A 20,661-nucleotide genomic window follows, 5' to 3' on the forward strand; every position below is an offset into this window, starting at 1 on the left:
TAGTTGTAGTCAGTAGTTGTGTGGTTGTGGTCAGTAGTTGTAGTCAGTAGTTGTGTGGTTGTAGTCAGTAGTTGTGTGGTTGTAGTCAGTAGTTGTGTGGATGTAGTCAGTAGTTGTGGTCAGTAGTTGTGTGGTTGTGGTCAGTAGTTGTGGTCAGTAGTTGTGGTCAGTAGTTGTGTGGATGTAGTCAGTAGTTGTGTGGATGTGGTCAGAAGTTGTGGTCAGTCGTTGTGGTCAGTAGTTTTGGTCAGTAGTTGTGGTCAGTAGTTGTGTGGATGTGGTCAGTAGTTGTGTGGATGTAGTCAGTAGTTGTGGTCAGTAGTTGTGTGGATGTAGTCAGTAGTTGTGGTCAGTAGTTGTGTGGTTGTGGTCAGTAGTTGTGGTCAGTAGTTGTGGTCAGTAGTTGTGTGGATGTAGTCAGTAGTTGTGTTGGATGTGGTCAGTAGTTGTGGTCAGTCGTTGTGGTCAGTAGTTGTGGTCAGTAGTTGTGTGGATGTGGTCAGTAGTTGTGGTCAGTCATTGTGGTCAGTAATTTTGGTCAGTAGTTGTGGTCAGTAGTTGTGTGGATGTGGTCAGTAGTTGTGGTCAGTCGTGTGGTTGTGGTCAGTAGTTGTGTGGATGTGGTCAGTAGTTGTGGTCAGTAGTTGTGGTCAGTAGTTGTGTGGTTGTGGTCAGTAGTTGTGGTCAGTAGTTGTGTAATTGTGGTTGTGTTGCAGGTTCTTTGGGCCCTACAGTATGGACGTGGTCACCAGCACAGCCTTCAGTGTGGACATTGACTCTCTGAACAACCCTTCAGACCCCTTCGTCTCCAACGTCAAGAAGATGCTCAAGTTTGACCTGTTCAACCCACTGTTCCTTCTAGTCGGTGAGACCACACACACACACAAACACACACACACACACACACACACACACACACACACACACACACACACAGAAGCAAAGTTGTACTTTTTAATCATATAAAGTGATACTCCTTTTTATAAAAGTTTCTCTTCTCCTCTCTCCTCCTTCTCCAGCGTTGTTCCCCTTCACGGGTCCTATCTTGGAGAAGATGAAGTTTTCTTTCTTCCCGACTGCAGTGACGGACTTCTTTTACGCTTCGCTGGCTAAGATCAAATCTGGACGCGGCACTGGGAACACAACTGTAAATGTTTTATATTTGTATTGAAATATTCTGAATTTATATATTGAACAAAAATATAAACGCAACATGCAAAAATGTCAACGGTTTTACTGAGTTACAGTTCATATAAGGAAATCAGTCAATTGAAATAAATAAATTAGGCCCTAATCTATGGATTTCACATGAATGGGCAGGGGCGCAGCTATGGGTTGGCCTGGGAGGGCATAGGCCCACCCACTGGGGAGCCAGGCCCAGCCAATGAGAATGAGTTTTTCCCCAGAAAAGGGCTTTATTACAGACAGAAATACTCCTCAGTTTCATCAGCTGTCCGGGTGGCTGGTCTCAGTCGATCCCGCAGGTGGAGATCCTGGGCTTGTGTGGTTACACGTGGTCTGCGGTTGTAAGGCCAGTTGGACGTACTGTCAATGTCTCTAAAACAACGTTGGATGCGGTTTATGATAGAGAAATTAACATTCAATTATCTGGCAACATCCCTGGTGGACATTCCTGCAGTCAGCATGCCAATTGCACGCTCCCTCAAAACTTGAGACATCTGTGGCATTGTGTGGTGTGACAAAACTGCACATTTTAGAGTGGCCTTTTATTGTCACCAGCACAAGGTGCACCTGTTTAATGATCATGCTGTTTAATCAGCTTCTTCATATGCCACCTGTCAGGTGGATGGATTATCTTGGCAAAGGACAAATGCTCACTAACAGGGATGTAAACAATATTGTGTACAAAACTTCTGAGAAATCAGCTTTTTCTGTATATGGAACATTTCTGGGATCTTTTATTTCAGCTCATGAAACAGTAGTTTACATGAAACATGGGACCAACACTTCACATGTTGCATTTACAGTTGAAGTCGGAAGTGTACATACACTTAGGTTGGAGTCATTAGAACTCGTTTTTCAACCACTCCACAAATGTCATGTTAACAAACTATAGTTGTTGCATGACACAAGTCATTTTTCCAACAGTTGTTTACAGACAGAGTATTTCACTTATAATTCACTGTATCATAATTCCAGTGGGTCAGAAGTTTACATACACTAAGTTGACTGTGCCTTTAAACAGCTTGGAAAATTCTGAAAAATGATGTCATGGCTTTAGAAGCTTCTGATAGGCTAATGGACATCATTTGAGTCAATTGGAGGTGTACCTGTGGATGTATTTCAAGGCCTACCTTCAAACTCAGTGCCTCTTTGCTTGACATCATGGGAAAATCCAAAGAAATCAGTCAAGACCTCAGAAAAAATTCTGGTTCATCCTTGGGAGCAATTTCCAAATGCCTGAAGTTACCACGTTCATCTGTACAAACAATAGTACGCAAGTATAAACACCATGGGACCACGCAGCCGTCATTCCGCTCAGGAAGGAGACGCGTTCTGTCTCCTAGAGATCAACGTACTTTGGTGCGAAAAGTGCAAATCAATCCCAGAACAACAGCAAAGGACCTTGTGAAGATGCTGGAGGAAACAAGTACAAAAGTATCTATATCCACAGTAAAACGAGTCCTATATCGACATAACCTGAAAGGCCGCTCAGCAAGGAAGAAGCCACTGCTCCAAAACCGCCATAAAAAAGCCAGACTACGGTTTGCAACTGCACATGGGGACAAAGATCGTACTTTTTGGAGAAATGTCCTCTGGTCTGATGAAACAAAAATAGAACAGTTTGGCCATAATGACCATCGTTATGTTTTGAGGAAAAGGGGGTAAGCTTGCAAGCCGAAGAACACCATCCCAACTGTGAAGCACGGGGGTGGCAGCATCATGCTGTGGGGGTGCTTTGCTGCAGGAGGGACTGGTGCACTTCACAAAATAGATGGCATCATGAGGAAGGAAAATTATGTGGATATATTGAAGCAATATCTCAAGACATCAGTCAGGAAGTTAAAGCTTGGTCGCAAATGGTCTTCCAAATGGACAATGTCCCCAAGCATACTTCCAAAGTTGTGGCAAAATGTCTTAAGGACAACAAAGTCAAGGTATTGGAGTGTCCATCACAAAGCCCTGACCTCAATCCTATAGAAAATGTGTGGGCAGAACTGAAAAAGCGTGTGCGAGCAAGGAGGCCTACAAACCTGACTCCGTTACACCAGCTCTGTCAGGAGGAATGGGCCAAAATTCACCCAATTTATTGTGGGAAGCTTGTGGAAGGCTACCCGAAACGTTTGACCCAAGTTAAACAATTTAAAGGCAATGCTACCAAATACTTATTGAGTGTATGTAAACTTCTGACTCACTGGGAATGTGAGGAAAGAAATGAAAGCTGAAATAAATCATTCTCTCTACTATTATTCTGACATTTCACATTCTTAAAATAAAGTGGTGATCCTAATTGACCCAAGACAAGGAATTTTTACTTGGATTAAATGTCAGGAATTGTGAAATACTGAGTTTAAATGTATTTGGCTAAGGTGCATGTAAACTTCCAACTTCAACTGTATATCTTTACTCAGTATATATTATGTTTAGGAAACCTATGTTACTATTAGTAATGGGCACCAATAAGTCCATATCAATTTCAGTTGCATTTTACTTTTTATATCGCAATGTAAAAACACTATTATTGGGAACCAAATATCTACATTCATATTTCTTTTAATATTTTGATTCCACATTATTGCAACATTTACATATTTTGGTCAGTTAGACAGCAGATATCCAGTAGAATCTGTTTGTGTTTGTTGTGATTGGACCAGATCCAGTAGAATCTGTTTGTGTTTGTTGTGATTGGACCAGATCCAGTAGAATCTGTTTGTGTTGGTTGTGAATGGACCAGATCCAGTAGAATCTGTTTGTGTTGGTTGTGATTGGACCAGATCCAGTAGAATCTAGTTGTGTTTGCTGTGATTGGACCAGATCCAGTAGAATATGTTTGTGTTGATTGTGATTGGATGGATTTTACATCATTTATTTCTGCTTCCAGAGTCGGGTGGATTTCTTACAGCTGATGATCGACTCTCAGAAAGGCAGCGACACAAAGACAGGAGAGGAACAGACTAAAGGTACCTGCCAAACACACACCTGGAAACTACTGTTACAAACACACACCTGTAAACTACTATTACAAACACACACCTGTTAACTACTGCTACAAACACACACCTGTTAACTACTGTTACAAACACACACCTGTTAACTACTGTTACAAACACACACCTGTTAACTACTGTTACAAACACACACCTGTAAACTACTGCTACAAACACACACCTGTTAACTACTGTTACAAACACACACCTGTAAACTACTGTTACAAACACACACCTGGAAACTACCGTTACAAACACACACCTGGAAACTACCGTTACAAACACACACCTGGAAACTACTGTTACAAACACACACCTGTTAACTACTGTTACAAACACACACCTGTTAACTACTGTTACAAACACACACCTGTTAACTACTGCTACAAACACACACCTGGAAACTACTGTTACAAACACACACCTGGAAACTACCGTTACAAACACACACCTGTTAACTACTGTTACAAACACACACCTGTTAACTACTGCTAGAAACACACACCTGGAAACTACTGTTACAAACACACACCTGGAAACTACTGTTACAAACACACACCTGGAAACTACTGTTACAAACACACACCTGTAAACTACTGTTACAAACACACACCTGGAAACTACTGTTACAAACACACACCTGTTAACTACTGCTACAAACACACACCTGTAAACTACTGTTACAAACACACACCTGTTAACTACTGCTAGAAACACACACCTGTTAACTACTGTTACAAACACACACCTGGAAACTACCGTTACAAACACACACCTGTAAACTACTGTTACAAACACACACCTGTAAACTACTGCTACAAACACACACCTGGAAACTACTGTTACAAACACACACCTGTAAACTACTGTTACAAACACACACCTGTAAACTACTGTTACAAACACACACCTGTAAACTACTGTTACAAACACACACCTGTTAACTACTGTTACAAACACACACCTGTAAACTACTGTTACAAACACACACCTGTTAACTACTGTTACAAACACACACCTGGAAACTACTGTTACAAACACACACCTGTTAACTACTGTTACAAACACACACCTGTTAACTACTGTTACAAACACACACCTGTTAACTACTGTTACAAACACACACCTGTAAACTACTGTTACAAACACACACCTGTTAACTACTGTTACAAACACACACCTGGAAACTACAGCTACAAACACACACCTGTTAACTACTGTTACAAACACACACCTGTTAATTACTGTTACAAACACACACCTGGAAACTACCGTTACAAACACACACATGTAAACTACTTTACAAACACACACCTGTAAACTTCTGTTACAAACACACACCTGTTAACTACTTTACAAACACACACCTGTTAACTACTTTACAAACACACACCTGTAAACTACTGCTACAAACACACACCTGTAAACTATTGCTAGAAACACACACCTGTAAACTACTGTTACAAACACACACCTGTAAACTACTGTTACAAACACACACCTGTTAACTACTGTTACAAACACACACCTGTTAACTACTGTTACAAACACACACCTGTAAACTACTGTTACAAACACACACCTGTTAACTACTGTTACAAACACACACCTGTAAACTACTGTTACAAACACACACCTGTTAACTACTGTTACAAACACACACCTGTAAACTACTGTTACAAACACACACCTGTTAACTACTGCTAGAAACACACACCTGTAAACTACCGTTACAAACACACACCTGGAAACTACCGTTACAAACACACACCTGTTAACTACTGTTACAAACACACACCTGTTAACTACTGTTACAAACACACACCTGTTAACTACTGTTACAAACACACACCTGTTAACTACTGTTACAAACACACACCTGTTAACTACTGTTACAAAGCAACACACCTGTAAACTACTGTTACAAACACACACCTGTTAACTACTGTTACAAACACACACCTGTAAACTACTGTTACAAACACACACCTGTAAACTACTGTTACAAACACACACCTGTAAACTACTGCTACAAACACACACCTGTTAACTACTGTTACAAACACACACCTGTAAACTACTGTTACAAACACTCTCTCTCTCTCTCTCTCTCTCTCTCTCTCTCTCTCTCTCTCTCTCTCTCTCTCTCTCTCTCTCTCTCTCTCTCTCTCTCTCTCTCTCTCTCTCTCTCTCTCTCTCTCTCTCTCTCTCTCTCTCTCTCTCTCTCTCTCTCTCTCTCTCTCCCCCCTTCTCTTTATATCTCCCCCCCTCTCTCTCTCTCTCTCTCTCTCTCTCTCTCTCTCTCTCTCTCTCTCTCTCTCTCTCTCTCTCTCTCTCTTCCCCTCTCTCTCTCTCTTCCCCCCTCTCTCTCTCTCCCTCTCTCTTCCCCCTCTCTCTCTCCATCTCTCTCTCCCTCCTCTCTCTCTCTCTCCCTCTCTCTCCCCCCTCTCTCTCTCCCTCTCCCCCCTCTCTCTCCCTCTCTCTCACTCTCTCTCCACAGGACTGACTGATCATGAGATCTTGTCTCAGGCCATGATCTTTATCTTTGCTGGCTACGAGACCAGCAGCAGTACGATGAGTTTCCTGGCCTATAACATAGCTACCAACCCACATGTCATGACCAAACTACAGGAGGAGATAGATACTGTGTTCCCCAACAAGGTAACCCCCACACCATGACCAAACTGCAGGAGGATTTAGATACTGTGTTCCCCAACAAGGTAACGCCCACACCATGACCAAACCGCAGGAGGAGTTAGATACTGTGTTCCCCAACAAGGTAACCCCCACACCATGACCAAACTGCAGGAGGAGTTAGATACTGTGTTCCCCAACAAGGTAACCCCCACACCATGACCAAACTGCAGGAGGAGTTAGATACTGTGTTCCCCAACAAGGTAACCCCACACCATGACCAAACTGCAGGAGGAAATAGATACTGTGTTCCCCAACAAGGTAACCCCCACACCATGACCAAACTGCAGGAGGAGTTAGATACTGTGTTCCCCAACAAGGTAACCCCCACACCATGACCAAACCGCAGGAGGAGTTAGATACTGTGTTCCCCAACAAGGTAACCCCCACACCATGACCAAACCGCAGGAGGAGATAGATACTGTGTTCCCCAACAAGGTAACCCCCACACCATGACCAAACTGCAGGAGGATTTAGATACTGTGTTCCCCATCAAAGTAACCCCCACACCATGACCAAACTGCAGGAGGAGATAGATACTGTGTTCCCCAACAAGGTAACCCCCACACCATGACCAAACTGCAGGAGGAAATAGATACTGTGTTCCCCAACAAGGTAACCCCCACACCATGACCAAACTGCAGGAGGAGATAGATACTGTGTTCCCCAACAAGGTAACCCCCACACCATGACCAAACTGCAGGAGGAGATAGATACTGTGTTCCCCAACAAGGTAACCCCCACACCATGACCAAACTGCAGGAGGAGATAGATACTGTGTTCCCCATCAAAGTAACCCCCACACCATGACCAAACTGCAGGAGGAGATAGATACTGTGTTCCCCATCAAAGTAACCCCCACACCATGACCAAACTGCAGGAGGAGATAGATACTGTGTTCCCCATCAAAGTAACCCCGGTGTCAGATGTGGTGAGGTACTGATGTAAACTACCGGTCAAAAGTTTTATAATACCTACTCATTCAAGGGTTTTTCTTTATTTTTACTATTTTCTACATTGTAGAATAATAGTGAAGACATCAAAACTATGAAATAACACATATGGAATCTTGTAGTAACCAAGAAAATGTTAAACAAATCTAAATATATTTTATATTTGAGATTCTTCAAATAGCCACCCTTTGCCTTGATGACAGCATTGCACACTCTTGGCATTCTCTCAACCAGCATCATGAGGTAGTAACCTGGAATGCATTTCAATTAACAGGTGTGCCTTCTTAAAAGTTAATTTGTGGAATTTCTTTCCTTCTTAAGCCAATCAGTTGTGTTGTGACAAGATAGGGGGGTATACAGAAGATAGCCCTATTTGGTAAAAGACCAAGTCCCTATTATGGCAAGAACAGCTCAAATAAGCAAAAAGAAACTACAGTCCATCATTACTTTAAGACATGAAGGTCAGTCAATACGGAACATTTCAAGAACTTTGAAAAGTTTCTTCAAGTGCAGTCGCAAAAACCATCAAGCGCTATTTGAAATTCTTCAAATAGCCACCCTTTGCCTTTATGGCAGCTTTGCACACTCTTGGCATTCTCTCAACCAGCGTCACCTGGAATGCTTTTCCAACAGTCTTGAAGGAGTTCCCACATATGCTGAGCACTTGTTGGCTGCTTTTCCTTCACTCTGCGGTATGACTCATCCCAAACCATCTCAATTTGGTTGAGGTCCGGGGATTGTGGAGGCCAGGTCATCTGATGCAGCACTCCATCACTCTCCTTCTTGGTCAAATAGCCCTTACACAGCCTGGAGGTGTGTTGGGTCATTGTCCTGTTGAAAAACAAATGATAGTCCCACTAAGCCCAAAACAGATGGGATGGCGTATCGCTGCAGAATGCTGCGGTAGCCATGCTGGTTAAGTGTTCTTTGAATTCTAAATAAATCACAGACAGTGTCACCAGCAAAGCACCATCACACCTCCTCCTCCATGCTTTATGGTGGGAAATACACATCGCGTCTCACAAAGAGACGCCGTTTGGATCCAAAAATCTCAAATTTGGACTCGAGACCAAAGGACAAATTTACACCGGTCTAATTTCCATTGCTCGTGTTTCTTGGCCCAAGCAAGTCTCTTCTTCTTATTGGTGTCCTTTAGTAGTGTTTTCTTGGCAGCAATTCGACCATGAAGGCCTGATTCACACAGTCTCCTCTGAACAGTTGATGTTGAGATGTGTCTGTTACTTGAAATCTGTGAAGCATTTATTTAGGTTGCAATTTCTGAGGCTAGTAACTCTAATGAACTTATCCTCTGCAGCAGAGGTAACTCTGGGTCTTCCATTCCTGTGGCGGTCCTCATGAGAGCCAGTTTCATCATAGCGCTTGATCGGTTTCTGCAACTGCACTTGAAGAAACTTTCAAAGTTCTTGAAATGTTCCGTATTGACTGACCTTCATGTCTTAAAGTAATGATGGACTGTAGTTTCTTTTTGCTTATTTGAGCTGTTCTTGCCATAATAGGGACTTGGTCTTTTACCAAATAGGGCTATCTTCTGTATACCCCCCTATCTTGTCACAACACAACTGATTGGCTTAAGAAGGAAAGAAATTCCACAAATTAACTTTTAAGAAGGCACACCTGTTAATTGAAATGCATTCCAGGTGACTACCACATGAAGATGGTTGAGAGAATGCCAAGAGTGTGCAGTGCTGTCATCAAGACAAAGGGTGGCTATTTGAAGAATCTCAAATATAAAATATATTTGGATTTGTTTAACACTTTTTTGGTTACTACATGATTCCATATGTGTTATTTCATAGTTTTGATGTCTTCACTATTATTCTACAATGTAGAAAATAGTAAAAATAAAGAAACACCCTTGAATGAGTAGGTGTTCTAAAACTTTTGACCGGTACTGTATGTGTAACCCCGGTGCCAGATGTGTTGAGGTACTGACGTGTGTGTAACCCCGGTGCCAGATGTGGTGAGGTACTGATGTATGTGTAACCCCGGTTCAGGCTCCTATCCAGTACGAAGCTCTGATGCAGATGGAGTATCTGGACAGTGTGTTGAACGAGTCTCTAAGACTGTACCCCATCGCCGCCCGACTGGAGAGGGTCGCCAAGAAGACGGTGGAGATCAACGGCATCGTCATCCCCAAAGACTGCGTTATCCTGGTTCCCACATGGACACTACATCGTGACCCAGAGATCTGGTCCGACCCTGAGGAGTTCAAACCAGAGAGGTACTGGACCACACTGTAACCACAGCACAACCACAGCACAACCACAATACAACCACAGCACTACCACAATTCAACAATAACACAACCACAGCACAACCACAATTCAACCATATCACAACCACAGCACAACCACAACACAAGCACTACTTTACCACAACACAAGGATAAACACACTGCTGCAATGTAACCACAACTACAGTGCATCATTATACTGCAGTGCAATGTGTTGTGTCTGAACCACAACCACAAATCAACTACAATACAATGTGTAATGTGACTGAACCACAACCACAAATCAACTACAATACAATGTGTAATGTGACTGAACCACAACCACAAATCAACTACAATACAATGTGTAATGTGACTGAACCACAACCACAAATCAACTACAATGTAATTTGTCTGAACCACAACCACAAATCAACTACAATACAATGTGTAATGTGACTGAACCACAACCACAAATCAACTACAATACAATGTGTAATGTGACTGAACCACAACCACAAATCAACTACAATACAATGTGTAATGTGACTGAACCACAACCACAAATCAACTACAATACAATGTGTAATGTGACTGAACCACAACCACAAATCAACTACAATCCAATGTGTAATGTGTCTGCCCTCTCCCTGTCCAGGTTCAGTAAGGAGAACAAGGAGTCTATTGACCCGTACACGTACATGCCGTTCGGGGCGGGGCCCAGGAACTGTATCGGGATGCGTTTCGCCCTGATCATGATCAAACTGGCCATGGTCGAGATCCTCCAGAGTTTCACATTCTCTGTCTGCGACGAGACCGAGGTGAGACGCTCACCTGAGCAGACGGAATATGACATCATCAAATATCAGTATCATTCATAGAGTTGGATAGAGGCTGCAATTACCGCAGCACTTGTTTTAACATGGTCAGCACCTGTTTTAACATGGACCTGTTTTAACATGGACCTGTTTTAGCATGGTCACCACCTGTTTTAACATGGTCACCACCTGTTTTAACATGGTCACCACCTGTTTTAACATGGTCAACACCTGTTTTAACATGGTCACTACCTGTTTTAACATGGTCACCACCTGTTTTAACATGGTCACCACCTGTTTTAACATGGTCACCATCTGTTTTAACATGGACCTGTTTTAACATGGACCTGTTTTAGCATGGTCACCACCTGTTTTAACATGGTCACCACCTGTTTTAACATGATCACCACCTGTTTTATCATGTTCACCACCTGTTTTAACATGGTCACCACCTGTTTTAACATGGTCACCAATTGTTTTAATATGGTCAGCACCTGTTTTAACATGGACCTGTTTTAGCATGGTAACCACCTGTTTTAATATGGACCTGTTTTAGCATGGTCACCACCTGTTTTAACATGGTCACTACCTGTTTTAACATGGTCACTACCTGTTTTAACATGGTCACCACCTGTTTTGACATGGTCACCACTTGTTTTAACATGGTCACCACCTGTTTTAACATGGTCAGCACCTGTTTTAGAATGGTCACCACCTGTTTTAACATGGTCACCACCTGTTTTAACATGGTCAGCGCCTGTTTTAGCATGGTCACCACTTGTTTTAACATGGTCACCACCTGTTTTAACATGGTTTTAACATGGTCACCACCTGTTTTAACATGGTCACCACCTGTTTTAACATGGTCACCCCCTTTTTTAACATGGACCTGTTTTAACATGGACCTGTTTTAACATGATCACCACCTGTTTTATCATGTACACCACCTGTTTTAATATGGTCACCTTCTGTTTTAACATGGTCACCACTTGTTTTAACATGGTCAGCAGCTGTTTTAACATGGACCTGTTTTAGCATGGTAACCACCTGTTTTAACATGGACCTGTTTTAGCATGGTCACCACCTGTTTTAACATGGTCACCACCTGTTTTAACATGGTCAAAACCTGTTTTAACATGGTCACTACCTGTTTTAACATGGTCCCCACCTGTTTTAACATGGTCACCACCTGTTTTAACATGGTCACCACCTGTTTTAACATGGTCACCACTTGTTTTAACATGGTCACCACCTGTTTTAACATGGTCAGCACCTGTTTTAGCATGGTCACCACCTGTTTTAACATGGTCACCACATGTTTTAACATGGTCAGCGCCTGTTTTAGCATGGTCAGCGCCATTGTTGCAAATAAGGAAGAATCTCAATTGTCTTTCCTTGATTCCTCGCATTCTCTATCCCCGCCTCCTCCTCAAAACCCATTGGATGAGAAAGAATGCGAGGAATCAAGGAAATGAAATTGAGATTCTCCCTAGTCCTCTATTCAACTCTATGTTGACACTTCACACATAAAGACACTGGGGGGCGCTCTAGATCTGTGGTTAGGTTACTGTCTAATGGTTCAGGTTAGGACTATTCTTAGATCAGTGGTTAGGTTAGTGTGTAATGGTTCAGGTTAGTACTGGGTCAGGGGAATCTGGTCCTAGATCAGTGCTTAGGTTAGTATCTAATGGTTCAGGTTAGTACTGGGTCAGGGGAATCTGGTCCTAGATCAGTGGTTAGATTAGTGTGTAATGGTTCAGGTTAGGACTGGGGCAGGAGAATCAGGGGAATCTGGTCCTAGATCAGTGGTTAGGTTAGTGTCTAATGGTTCAGGTTAGTACTGGGGCAGGGGAATCTGGTCCTAGATCAGTGGTTAGGTTAGTGTCTAATGGTTCAGGTTAGTACTGGGTCAGGGGAATCTGGTCCTAGATCAGTGGTTAGATTAGTGTGTAATGGTTCAGGTTAGTACTGGGTCAGGGGAATCTGGTCCTAGATCAGTGGTTAGATTAGTGTGTAATGGTTCAGGTTAGGACTGGGGCAGGAGAATCAGGGGAATCTGGTCCTAGATCAGTGGTTAGGTTAGTATCTAATGGTTCCTGTTAGTACTGGGGGCTCTGGGATCTAATCCTAGAATTGTGGTTAAGGCTGGGGAGGGTTATGTAACAGGAGTTATCAGATGAGATTCTACCTGACCTGACAGGACGTCCAAAGATCAACACAACACACACAGCGCACACGCCCACACACACGCCCACAGACACGCCCACAGCAGTGTCCAACCAGCGAGTTGGAGATCATTTTACTTATGGGTGGTCCCCGTTAACCTGGCGTTACAAGGCCCATGCTCTACCAACTGAGCTACAAAGGACCACAGTATTAAACCTTGTCCTGGACTAAAACACACTTTCAATGGACATTATCCCATAATGCAAGTTGTTGAATCCAAGGGCCCGTATTCACAAAGCGTCTCATGGTTGGAGATTGGCATCCAGGGTTATATAATTTATTACGTTTCTTTGGACAGGGACAAGGTGAAACAAAAGTCTCAGAAGTGATGCGTTGCACCAGATTTAGCTAACAGCTCATTTACATCTGCAGTCCCCTGAAATAAATAGACATATGCTATGTCATGTTACATTTACGTCATCTCCTGTTGGAGATGGACAACCAGGGTTCTGTTCTGTTCTGTTCTGTTATTCTCTATAGATCCTGTTGGAGATGGACAACCAGGGTTCTGTTCTGTATCTATAGATCCTGTTGGAGATGGACAACCAGGGTTCTGTTCTGTTCTGTTATTCTCTATAGACCCTGTTGGAAATGGACAACCAGGGTTATGTTCTGTTCTGTTATTCTCTATAGATCCTGTTGGAGATGGACAACCAGGGTTCTGTTCTGTTCTGTTATTCTCTATAGATCCTGTTGGAGATGGACAACCAGGGTTATGTTCTGTTCTGTTATTCTCTATAGATCCTGTTGGAGATGGACAACCAGGGTTCTGTTCTGTTCTGTTATTCTCTATAGATCCTGTTGGAGATGGACAACCAGGGTTATGCTTTCTGTTCTGTTATTCTCTATAGATCCTGTTGGAGATGGACAACCAGGGTTCTGTTCTGTTCTGTTATTCTCTATAGATCCTGTTGGAGATGGACAACCAGGGTTATGTTCTGTTCTGTTATTCTCTATAGATCCTGTTGGAGATGGACAACCAGGGTTATGTTCTGTTCTGTTATTCTCTATAGATCCTGTTGGAGATGGACAACCAGGGTTATGTTCTGTTCTGTTATTCTCTATAGACCCTGTTGGAAATGGACAACCAGGGTTCTGTTCTGTTCTGTTATTCTCTATAGATCCCATTGGAGATGGACAACCAGGGTTATGTTCTGTTCTGTTATTCTCTATAGATCCTGTTGGAGGTGGACAACCTGGGTTATGTTCTGTTCTGTTCTGTTATTCTCTATAGATCCTGTTGGAGATGGACAACCAGGGTTCTGTTCTGTTCTGTTATTCTCTATAGACCCTGTTGGAAATGGACAACCAGGGTTATGTTCTGTTCTGTTATTCTCTATAGATCCTGTTGGAAATGGACAACCAGGGTTATGTTATGTTCTGTTATTCTCTATAGATCCTGTTGGAGATGGACAACCTGGGTTATGTTCTGTTCTGTTCTGTTATTCTCTATAGATCCTGTTGGAGATGGACAGCCAAGGTTATGTTCTGTTCTGTTATTCTCTATAGATCCTGTTGGATATAGACAACCAGGGTTATGTTCTGTTCTGTTATTCTCTATAGATCCTGTTGGATATAGACAACCAGGGTTATGTTCTGTTCTGTTATTCTCTATAGATCCTGTTGGAGATGGACAACCAGGGTTATGTTCTGTTCTGTTATTCTCTATAGATCCCGTTGGAGATGGATATCCAGGGTCTGCTGATGCCCAAAAGACCAATCAAACTGAGGCTGGAGCCACGTAGCAACACCCCTAGCAACACCACCACCCCCTCTCTGAAGAGTCCAAACACATGACCAAATGCAGGAGTACCTTACCCAACCCTACCCTACCATCTATCTATCTATCCATCTATCCATCTATCCATCTATCCATCTATCATATGAGTCTATCTATCTATCTATCTAACATATGAGTATATCTATCACTCCATCTATCTATCTATCCATCCATCCATCCATCTATCCATCTATCCATCTATCTATCTATCTATCTACAGTTGAAGTTGGAAGTTTACATACACCTTAGCCAAATACATTTAAACTCAGTTTTTCAAAATTCCTGACATTTAATCCTAGTAACAAATGCCCTGTCTTAGGTCAGTTAGGATCACCACATTATTTTAAGAATGTGAAATGTCAGATTGTTATTTTTTTATTTTATTTTATTTTATTTAACCTTTATTTAACTAGGCAAGTCAGTTAAGAACAAATTCTTACTTACAATGACGGCCTACACCGGCCAAAGCCGGACGAAGCTGGGCCAATTGTGCGCCGCCCTATGGGACTCCCAATCACGGCCGGTTGTGATACAGCCTGGAATCGAACCAGGGGGTCTGTAGTGACACGTCAAGCACTGAGATGCAGTGCCTTAGACCGCTGCACCACTCGGGAGAATGATTTATTTCAGCTTTTATTTCTTTCATCACATTCCCAGTGAGACAGAAGTTTACATACACTCAATTAGTATTTGGTAGCATTGCCTTTAAATTGTTTAACTTGGGTCAAACGTTTCAGGTAGCCTTCCACAAGCTTCCCACAATAAGTTGGGTTTTGGCCCATTCCTCCTGACAGAGCAGGTGTAACTGAGCCAGGTTTGTAGGCCTCCTTGCTCGCACACGCTTTTTCAGTTCTGCCCACACATTTTCTATAGGCTTGAGGTCAGGGCTTTGTGATGGCCACTCCAATTCCTTGACTTTGTTGTCCTTAAGCCATTTTGCCACAACTTTGGAAGTATGCGTGGGGTCAATGTCCATTTGGAAGACCCATTTGCGACGAAGCTTTAACTTCCTGGCTGATGTCTTGAGATGTTGCTTCAATATATCCACATACTTTTCCTTCCTCATGATACCATCTATTTTGTGAAGTGCACCACAAAAGTATATAACTTTCTATCTATCTCTCTCTCTCTCTCTCTCTCTCTCTCTCTCTCTCTCTCTCTCTCTCTCTCTCTCTCTGAATATTCAGACCTTACCCTGCTATAGGCTAATGAATATTCAGGCTGGGATTCAATAGGCTACTGAATATAATATGACAATAAGACTGCATTCATGATAAATGTTGCATATGTTGGCTCAACCGGAAATTACCTTTAAATGGCGCATAGCTGACAAAGCGCTGGGATTGAATCCTGGTGTCAGTTTGAGTAGGGCTCAGAAACACATTTTCACCAGATAAAAGAAAGATAGTAATACTATGGATGCATTAGGGGTCCATGTCTTGTTAAAGTCAGACACCAGGGCTATTCAATCCATGGCAGATGTCATGTGTGGATCCTGCACACTACTGGCTGGAGGCTAGGATTCTCCTAGAATTTACAACTCTAACTGGTGTTCTCTAGAACTCTACTCTCATTGTGTTCCTCTGGGTGTTCTGCTGTGCAGTCTTTCCAAAATAGAAACTTTACCGTCTGTTGAAATGATCGCTGCAGCTGCTTTGTTTTAAACTTTAATAATCACAAACCAATAAAAATCATCCCACTAAAGAACGAGGTCGTCTGTGTATTTATTAGCGTTCATAAAACAAAACATAAGACACAAACACATAATCATGAGAACAGTCAATATATATATATTGGTTGATTGATGTTATTTATCAAGACATATTTCTAATTTCATACAGCTAGGATCCACTCTCCACACTTTCCAGTTCTCTTGTATTTCTGCGTTTATAAACACAGTGCAGAGAATCTCTGGTCATGAAGTTCACCTCCTTCACACAGAGAACAGTTCACCTTCATTTCGCAATACAAAACAAACAGTCGGGGATAGCGGCGACCAAACAAGTGATCAGATCAAATTAAAAAACATTTCTCAATCTGGCCCGGAACCAATGCCATAAGTCAAGCACTTGTTGTCTGTTCCTGGAACCGAGTACTAACCCTCTCCCTTACAAGGGCATACTCTGTTTAGGCAATGCAAATAGTCTAGGTAGCCACGATTAGCTGTTCAGGAGTCTTATGGCTTGGGGGTAGAAGCTGTTAAGAAGCCTTTTGGACCTAGACTTGGCGCTCCGGTACCGCTTGCCGTGCGGTAGCAGAGAGAACAGTCTATGATTAGGGTGGCTGGAGTCTTTGACAATTTTTAGGGCTTTCCTCTGACACCGCCTGGTACAGAGGTCCTGGATGGCAGGAAGCTTGGCCCCAGCGATGTACTGGGCCGTACGCACTACCCTCTGTAGTGCCTTGCGATCTGAGGCCGAGCAGTTGCCATACCAGGCGGTGATGCAGTCAGTCCTCTTTTTTTTTCCTGCAGTCCAAAATCATCTTCTTTGTCTTGATCACGTTGAGGGAGAGGTTGTTGTCCTGGCACCACACAGCCAGGTCTCTGACCTCCTCCCTATAAGCTGTCTCATCGTTGTCAGTGATCAGGCCTATCACTGTTGTGTCGTCGGCAAACTTAATGATGGTGTTGGAGTCACGCCTGGCCATGCAGTCATGGGTGTACAGGGAGTACAGGAGGGGACTGAGCACGCACCCCTGAGGAGCCCCCGTGTTGAGGATCAGAGTGGCAGATGTGTCGCAGTGCTAGCTGTGCCACTAGAGATCCTGGTTCGATTCCAGGCTCTGTCGCAGCAGGCCGCAACTGGGAGACCCATGGGGCAGCGAACAATTTTCACGGCACCGTCCAGGGTAGGGGAGGTTTTGGCCGGCAGGGATGTTCTTGTTCCATCGCGCACTAGCGACTCCTGTGGTGGGCCGGGCGCAGTGCACGCTCACTCGGTCGCCATGTGTACGGCGTTTCCTCCGGCACATTGGTGCGGCTGGCTTCCGGGTTAAGCGGGATCTGTGTCAAGAAGCAGTGCGGCTAGGTTGGGTTGTGTTTCGGAGGACGTACGACTCTCGACCTTCGCCTCTCCCTTGTCCGTACGGGAGTTGCAGCGATGGGACAAGACTGTAACTACCAATTGGATACCACAAAATTGGGGAGAAAAAGGGGGTAAAATACCAACAATAAAAAAAAAATGGCAACAACGTTGTTTCCTGTAATCCATGGCTTCTGGTTGGGGTGTGTACGTACTGTCACTGTGGGGACGACGTCATCGATGCACTTATTGATGAAGCCAGTGACTGATGTGGTGTACTCCTCAATGCTATCTGAAGAATCCTGGAACATATTCCAGTCTGTGCTAGCAAAACAGTCCTGTAGCTTAGCATCTGCATCATCTGACCACTTCATTATTAACCAAGTCACTGGTGCTTCCTGCTTTAGTTTTTGCTTATAAGCAGGAATCAGGAGGATAGAGTTATGGTCAGATTAGCCAAATGGAGGCTGAGGGAGAGCTTTGTATGCGTCTCTGTGTGTGGAGTAAAGGTGGTCTAGAGTTGTTTTTCCTCTGGTTGCACATTTAACATGCTGGTAGAAATTAGGTAGAACGGATTTAAGTTTCCCTGCATTAAAGTCCCGGCCACTAGGAGCGCTGCCTCTGGATGAGCATTTTCCTGTTTACTTATGGCCTTATCCAGCTCATTGAGTGCAATCTTAGTGCCAGCATTGGTTTGTGGTGGTAAATAGACAGCTACGAAAAATATAGATGAAAACTCTCTTGGTAAATAGTGTGGTCTACAATTTATCATGAGATACTCTACCTCAGTCGAGCAAAACCTCGAGACTTCCTTAGTATTAGATTGTATGCACCAGCCACCAGCTGTTGTTTACAAATATACACAGACCGCCACCCCTTGTCTTACCGGAGGCAGCCATTCTATCCTGCCGATGTATCGTATATCCCGCCAGCTGTATGTTATCCATGTCGTTGTTCAGTTCTTCAGGACTCAGCGGTCCCGTTTCTGTGAGCTTGTGTGGCCTACCACTTCGCAGCTGAGCCGTTGTTGCTCCTAGACGTTTTCACTTCACAATAACAGCACTTCCTGTTGACCGGGGCAGCTCTAGCAGGACAGAAATTTGACGAACTGACTTTGTTGGAAAGGTGGCATTCTATGACGGTGCCACTTTGAAAGACACTGAGCTCTTCAGTAAGGGCCATTCTACTGCCAATGTTTGTCTATGGAGATTGCATGGCGGTGTGCTGGAGGAGTTCCCTGGTGCCTATGACCTCATGCTACACCAGAGGACACGTAGAGACATGACCTTTCGCTAAGATAATTTCTATCTCTAATTCAACCTAAGCTTGAATCATTACCAGAGGTTGTAAGGCTCTGGTTTTTAATCATAAATTATTCATTCAAGGTCCACAACCAACAAGAATGATCTGTATTTTTATTCATGGAGAGCTCCCTCGGCGGATTGTTCCTGGGCTCAGGTATTTAGAGATACTGGGGGACGGAGATATGAGACGGGGTGGGGGGGGCTGGACGTCCAGATGGAGGATAAGAAGGTATAACGACATCCCCACGGAGATGATAGTAACGATAGTAAAGGTCACTAAAGAGGACATGAAAATAACTTGCTGGGCTTGCGCGGACGTATACGGACAGGATACTTGTCTAAGATTACATTTGATGGAGTCAAAAGATGGGGAGGGCACAGGTATTGTCATTAATCCATTAATGGCAATAGACCGAGTAAATCAGTCAAGGAATGACGGAGTCAATTCGACTAACCCGTCCACTATGAAAGATTTTCTCCTCCAAGAATGGAACCAAGGGGAAGTGGAGGGGGTCCCTGATGAGAATCTCTGGTTAAAGTGGATGAAGTACACCGCTAGGGCCTTGGGGGACACCAATTGTTGTGCATGCTCTATTGGGTGACCGACAATGTTGACCGCCCCAATGCCAAAGGCAATGTTTCCCTGTGTATTAGACCTGGGGTCCAATCAAAAAGAGCCCAATTGCACAGGGATTGGGCTGGCAAAGTTGACTTACTCGGCCAGCCCACCTAGATTCACTTTAACTCCTGGCGAATACCAGTGTTACAGACATAGAAATGGCACCCGTAACTTGGGTGATTTTGATGGCTGTAAGGAGAAAATTAATGTGACTGATTTAGATAAGGAAGGGAGGGGAAAAATTAGGAACCTTACCATCCCTCTGACTGATGTGTGGTGGGCATGCACTAACAAAGGGAGCATTCGGCAGACATTACCAGAGGGATGGGTGGGTACTTGTGCCCCAGTATTGTTGGTCCAACCTGTAAGAATTGGTCATCAAAGACCAGTGACAGGAAGAATATTCAGGAGGAGGAGAAATATAGGTCAGGAAGGAAAAAGCCCAATTTGTATTGATGCTATCGGCATCCCCAGGGGTGTTCCAGACGAATACAAAGCTATGAATCAAATATGGGAGAGTTTTACCACAACATTTTTCTGGTGGGTGACAATAAACAAAAATATGGATTGGATAAATTATATCTATTACAACCAACAACGATTTATTGACCAGACTAGAGATGCAGTAAAGGGGATCTCCGAGCGATTATCCGCCATCCCGCTCATAACTTAGTAGAGGTTGGTTCTAGATCAGGCAGAAAGGGCCGGTGTCTATAGAATGATAAGCCATTGTTGCACATTTATCCCTAACAACACCACACTGGATGGGACAGTCACCAGAGCTCTTGCAGAATTAACTGCACTAAGTGAAGAATGAACTGAGAACTCAGAGGTTAGTACAT

The 20,661-nt window shown here is 43.4% G+C and overlaps 1 protein-coding gene across 1 annotated transcript; it reads left to right on the forward strand.

Moving 5' to 3' along the window:
* Window positions 1–685: 685 nt before the first annotated feature.
* Window positions 686–15,004, forward strand: LOC123489043 (cytochrome P450 3A27). Its single transcript, XM_045219747.1, has 7 exons — window positions 686–865; window positions 1,020–1,147; window positions 4,064–4,142; window positions 6,670–6,830; window positions 9,832–10,058; window positions 10,708–10,870; window positions 14,765–15,004. Exons 1-7 carry the CDS (start codon window positions 736–738, stop codon window positions 14,888–14,890), a joined length of 1,014 nt encoding a protein of 337 aa, XP_045075682.1. The 5' UTR covers window positions 686–735; the 3' UTR covers window positions 14,891–15,004.
* Window positions 15,005–20,661: the final 5,657 nt, after the last annotated feature.

Source organism: Coregonus clupeaformis, unplaced genomic scaffold, assembly GCF_020615455.1.
Source record: "Coregonus clupeaformis isolate EN_2021a unplaced genomic scaffold, ASM2061545v1 scaf2705, whole genome shotgun sequence".
Lineage (NCBI taxonomy): Eukaryota > Metazoa > Chordata > Actinopteri > Salmoniformes > Salmonidae > Coregonus > Coregonus clupeaformis.

What these genes read in the sequence shown, in the direction of transcription:
- LOC123489043 (XM_045219747.1), top strand. Translation starts at nt 736, where the DNA reads ATGGACGTGGTCACCAGCACAGCCTTCAGTGTGGACATTGACTCTCTG. An exon ending in AGGAGAGGAACAGACTAAAG is followed by an intron (nt 4,143 to 6,669) that starts GTACCTGCCAAA and finishes CTCTCTCCACAG; the next exon opens with GACTGACTGATCATGAGATC. An exon ending in ATACTGTGTTCCCCAACAAG is followed by an intron (nt 6,831 to 9,831) that starts GTAACCCCCACA and finishes ACCCCGGTTCAG; the next exon opens with GCTCCTATCCAGTACGAAGC.